The 4,761-nt window shown below is 44.4% G+C and overlaps 2 protein-coding genes across 2 annotated transcripts; one reads left to right on the forward strand and one right to left on the reverse strand.

Annotated features, from left to right (window-relative positions):
- Positions 1-277: 277 nt before the first annotated feature.
- On the reverse strand, positions 278-3,822 carry BDCG_09185 (uncharacterized protein). Its single transcript, XM_045424977.1, has 5 exons — positions 3,369-3,822; positions 1,938-3,296; positions 1,806-1,841; positions 1,643-1,711; positions 278-1,528 (listed from the first exon to the last, which is right to left on the reverse strand). Exons 2-5 carry the CDS (start codon positions 2,259-2,261, stop codon positions 848-850), a joined length of 1,110 nt encoding a protein of 369 aa, XP_045273570.1. The 5' UTR covers positions 2,262-3,296; positions 3,369-3,822; the 3' UTR covers positions 278-847.
- Positions 316-539, forward strand: BDCG_09184 (uncharacterized protein; the record flags this gene model as incomplete). Its single annotated transcript, XM_045424976.1, has 2 exons — positions 316-343; positions 367-539. The coding sequence occupies 2 exons, from the start codon at positions 316-318 to the stop codon at positions 537-539; spliced, it is 201 nt and encodes a 66-aa protein (XP_045273569.1).
- Positions 3,823-4,761: the final 939 nt, after the last annotated feature.

Below are 4,761 nucleotides of genomic sequence, written 5' to 3' on the forward strand. Positions count from 1 at the left end.
CATATTTCTTTCCTAGGTCCTTATTAGGATATGATATCCAATGCCTCCCTTTTTTAGTCTTACTGTCATTTACCAGGTTGCAAGAAATCGGCTTCCCACCAATGCATCTTCTCTTCTGGAGCGAATGCCTCAGGTGGAAAAGAGCCATTTACTTCATACAGAGTCAGATGTCATTTCGTGCTTCTATCTAGTACCTCCTCCATCCTATTAATGTCGCAACTATCCAATTGATACCTTCTTCTGGTCACCTTTTCTGCAGAGGCGAGGCGCGTGAAGGCGGTGGATGTCGAACAGACCTCAGATGGATATACTGAAATGGCAGTGGATGGACCAACATTGCAGGGTTAGAATTCAAAAACACTCAAGTGCTACATTGGAACGATTTCAAAGACGCGGTGTCAGACCAAAACAATGCGAAAGCAATGGTGGACTCAGCCTATGCCGCATATTTCTCGTCACAGCGAACCCAGGATGAACACCAGGATGCAGGATCTCGAAAGCCGTCTCCCAACGGCAAAAAGGGCCATGCATATTACTAAAAGTAAAAATTATGTACAGAGTTATGTATATTTCCGTCTGACTTTCATTATCCAGTTCATCCAATCGTAAACTACAGCTGACAAAAGTGGATTGAAGGGAATCAAGAAAATAGCAAAATAGAGCACCAAAGGCAACCCGAAAAACGAAGAATTTGATTGATCAAAATCATCAAATTCCCCTGAGCTTTGTTACCCAGGGAAAAACAACGTATCAGACGTCAGTCAAAGTAAGGGAAAACGAAAAATGAAATCAAAACCCACCCCGCCACTTAATTATTCCCTCCGTCAAATCTAAACTGTCGCCCTCACTACTGCGTCGCATTCGTAATCGGAGACACGCACGGAGGCGGATAGCAAGGACCAGCATCCAGCTCTACAAGGTTGCCCGCTCCCTCACCGCTCAGTTCCTGCGGTGCGTTTTCCGGAATACCCGCCGGCTTATTATTCGACTCCATCACGCCATTAATATTCCCACCACCTTGCTTATCCCAGCCCCACGGTGGTGGGGAGGAAGAGGGACTAAACCCAGTGCTTAAATGCTTGTTAAGCGGCGTATTCTCCGCACTGATATAGCTCATATGGCCCCCCTGCGAACTCACGACAGTTCCTCCCATCTCACTCGGCGGCACACCGCCGGCCTCGCTCTTTGCGCCCGACGACCAACCCCCAAGCCCACCGCCAGACGATAACGCCCATCGCCGTGTGCGGTCGACGCTGGTACCGTCTTCAGACTGCCGCCATTTGCGGTAGATTTCCAGGCGGCCTAGGAGGTAGAAGAGGGCACCGAGGATGGCGAGTCCGACTACGGCACCGACGACGATGCCAGCAATGGCGCCGCCGCTCAGGGAGCGGTGGGAGGAACTATCTTGGGGTGGGTTTGGGGAAGATCCTGGTTCTCCGCCTTCAGGTGGTGGATGCTCCCCTGGTTCCAGTTGGAAGGGCGCCCGCTTGGCTTTGTTGTGTTGCTTTTCCCAGGTCATAGTTTCATTCTATTGGGGCATTGAGGGATGGCCATGGCCAAGGATCGTTTTTGTCAGTTAAATGGGAACAGGGAATTAAAAGTCCATTCCTTTTCAAAGTGGAGAATAGGGGGTTCTACTTACCGGGTTAATCGCACCAACCATTCCGTTCGTCATGCATGAACCGATCCCACTACAATAGAAGAAAATCGGCTGGAGAATCCTGTTAGCGAGACATGGCACCTTTCATCTATTTTCTCATTCAGGCAGGGAATTGAGATGAAAGAGGAAAGAAAAAGATACATACCTCCTCAGTATCGACTGTCCAGGTCCATATTTCGGGCTAGGAGAGGGAAACAAAGTTAATTATGGCTGACCACGAAGAAGCTTAGGGGAAGGAAAGCATAAAAGACAAAGTAAGAAACAGAGCAAAACTTACTTTTGTATAGCTCGTTATTTTGAAATGCCCTGAAAAGAATACATCATGGTTTGCCGGCACACACGGGGCGTCAAAATCCGCCCTCACCACCGAATGGTTGGTCGGATAGAACTCGAACACAATTTCATCGCCTACGTTTGCCTCAACGCTATGGGGCACGTACCCGTGTGGACTTTGCTTTGGCGCAACTGAGAAAGTATGGGTTGCTCGGCCTGTCCTTGTTGATGATGAAGATGTCGTCGTTGATGAGGATTCTGTCTCTGCTGTTGGTGGCCGTTGGATTGGGGCCCCCAACCCAGCGGTTGGAGTCGGTGATTCGCTCATGATGCTCGGTATTTTATTATTCCTGACTGCTTGGGATTTTTGATATATATATATATATATATATATAATATAATGGCCGCAGCGACGATAGTAAAACTGAGATTCAGTGAATCAAACTTGCAAGTCAACCAGGCACAACCATGAAGTTACCAGTAACATAGAAAAAAGATGAAAAGTAACAACGGGGGGAGGAAAGAATGAAGAACGCTGGGACAAAAATAGTAACAGGAAGAGAGCAGAGAGGGGTTGCACTGCTGAGTCTGGATGTTGGTCCGTTGTTGAGCTTTATTGGATGCGTCGTTGTTGGCTCTGCGCTGGAATGGGCTTGATCATCCCATTATTTGCGCTAGATATCAATGCAGTGCATTCTTGTCCCTGGCTTCTTAGCCGGGCGCCTTTCCTTTTCTGATCATTTTTGTTGTCCCTGAATCATAACTTAGAGCGGGAGAAGTAACTCCGGATGAGCTACGGCGTACCAGGGTAACATTTTTCTTCTGTATGCATTCCGTGATTTGTCGTATTCAGTTCTATGGGATTTTTCTCTCGCTCCCAACTCCACCCAGTGGCTGGCCAGCTAGTAGGGGTCCTGGGCGGTGAGAAACGGGGTTCCTTTGTTCGAGAGCTTTGAAGAAATCCCCATCGCTGTTTTCATATAGAATAACCGAAGAAGAAATCACGCTTCAAGTACTCTGTCTCTTTGATGATGGGGGACATATTTTCTCACCATCGTTGGCATTTCCTCTCCAGGGCGAAAATTGAGTGATTTGATCGATTGATTTGATCAACATCGACTCCTTTAAGATCTGCACCCACGTCGTTATGTTTCGTTTAAACAACCAACAATTGTCGTAGCTGTCACAGCGTCTATTGGGCCGGTGAACAACGGCACCGGCAAATGCTCATGCATAAAGCAGCCAAACATAATACATCCCGCTTGCAAGGGTCCGACGCTTGCTGTCGTAGCTCGGGCAAGGCATGATTGGTCTGATCACATTCTCTCTTTCTCCGTTTCCCCTCAACCGTGAGAACCGCAGCCTTGCGGAAGGATAAATTACGTTAGCAATGACAAAGTAAGAGATTGTGAGGAAGGGTGTTAGAGGTGCTTACCTTGCTCAATAATAATGAATTCTCGGGCTTGTCAACTTCAGGGAAGTCATCGTTTTCGAAGGGAGGACAAATCCCAATTATTGATGCCACTGGAACGGGGGAGGAAGGAGATGAAAATGTGACACAAGCATATTTATTTGTATTTACGTGGCTTTAGTGCTGCAGTTTCCCCTCTTCTTGCCGCGATTCCAACTTGTTTGCTTTTTCCTCTTGACGTTGAATCCTTGACTTTAGAAAAACACACAAGTTTGTGGTTCTCCTCCTCTCTCCAGAGCATCATATCATATGCTAGCTTTCAGCCCTGCCCCATATAACGCTCTCAGCCTTGTTAAGAGAGGACAAAAAACTAAGAGGCAAATTCTCCACTTGTGACTGTAAGCGCCCTCTAGACCATCATTGAGGGCTTTGTAGCTAGTTAGCGCAGTCTAATTATATCGTTAACCCTCCGCTCCTGGCAACAATTAGTTAGCGTCGTCGGGAGCCAGGATAGAGCCATACCGGAAAAACGTAGGCTTATTATACAACTGGGTTAGGTTGTGTAGAATAGTTGAAGGTTGTATTGATAGATCTATCTACAATTATCTCAGCGGGCTCAGACCTCTGGCTCGGTTTGAACAGGTTTGCAGACTAATCCGGCATGACACTAACCTACTTTTGATACAAGTCATGTGCTCAGAGCAATCCTCGCCAGAGGGTCTGAGAAGAAATGGTTCCATCTTCAATGGAGATTCCTGAGATTTACAAGGATTTTTCAGATTCTTTAACTTTGACTTTCTATTACTATATACTCATATATCTTTGAGATTTGAAAATCACCTTAGCTTATAGCTAAAGAGAAGAAGAATAGAAATATTTCTTTAATATTTCAAAAAAATCTATATTTAAGATAGATGTATACTCTTGAAAATGATCATATTTTTTGATCTCAGAATTTCTAAGAGCTTTTTTTTGTATGAGAAATTAGATCAAAATTCCTGTATTTAAAAACACACTAATCAACTTTGAGGTGATACTTCTATTCTAAGAACTTGAGATATGAATATAAAAATCAGATACATCACAAGAACATTGTTATTCTAAGATTTCAAGATAATACAGAAATGATGAATCTATGAAGTTGAGTTGAAATTCTCTTTCATACTCAGAGTACTGAGTAAATTCTTCTCATGTTACTAATAATCAGAAATCATTTCTTCTCAGACACTTTGTAAGATATTATCACTCACATAACCTGATTTTACTATTTGAGTTAGCTTATTACTTATTTGAGATTAGCTCATGACATAATCATCAATTCAGTGTTAAAATAGCAATGAATAGATATCTGAAGAAGCATCTGAGCTTGCTGAGATAAATTTACAAGAACATAATATAGTGATGAGTTATGTAATCT

Source organism: Blastomyces dermatitidis (genome assembly GCF_000003525.1).
Source record: "Blastomyces dermatitidis ER-3 genomic scaffold supercont1.14, whole genome shotgun sequence".
Lineage (NCBI taxonomy): Eukaryota > Fungi > Ascomycota > Eurotiomycetes > Onygenales > Ajellomycetaceae > Blastomyces > Blastomyces dermatitidis.

Coding starts and splice junctions, on each gene's coding strand:
- BDCG_09185 (XM_045424977.1), bottom strand. CDS start 2,261: ATGAGCGAATCACCGACTCCAACCGCTGGGTTGGGGGCCCCAATCCAA. Junction 1,842..1,937: donor AAATAACGAGCTATACAAAA/GTAAGTTTTGCT, acceptor TCCCTCTCCTAG/CCCGAAATATGGACCTGGAC. Junction 1,712..1,805: donor GGACAGTCGATACTGAGGAG/GTATGTATCTTT, acceptor AGGATTCTCCAG/CCGATTTTCTTCTATTGTAG.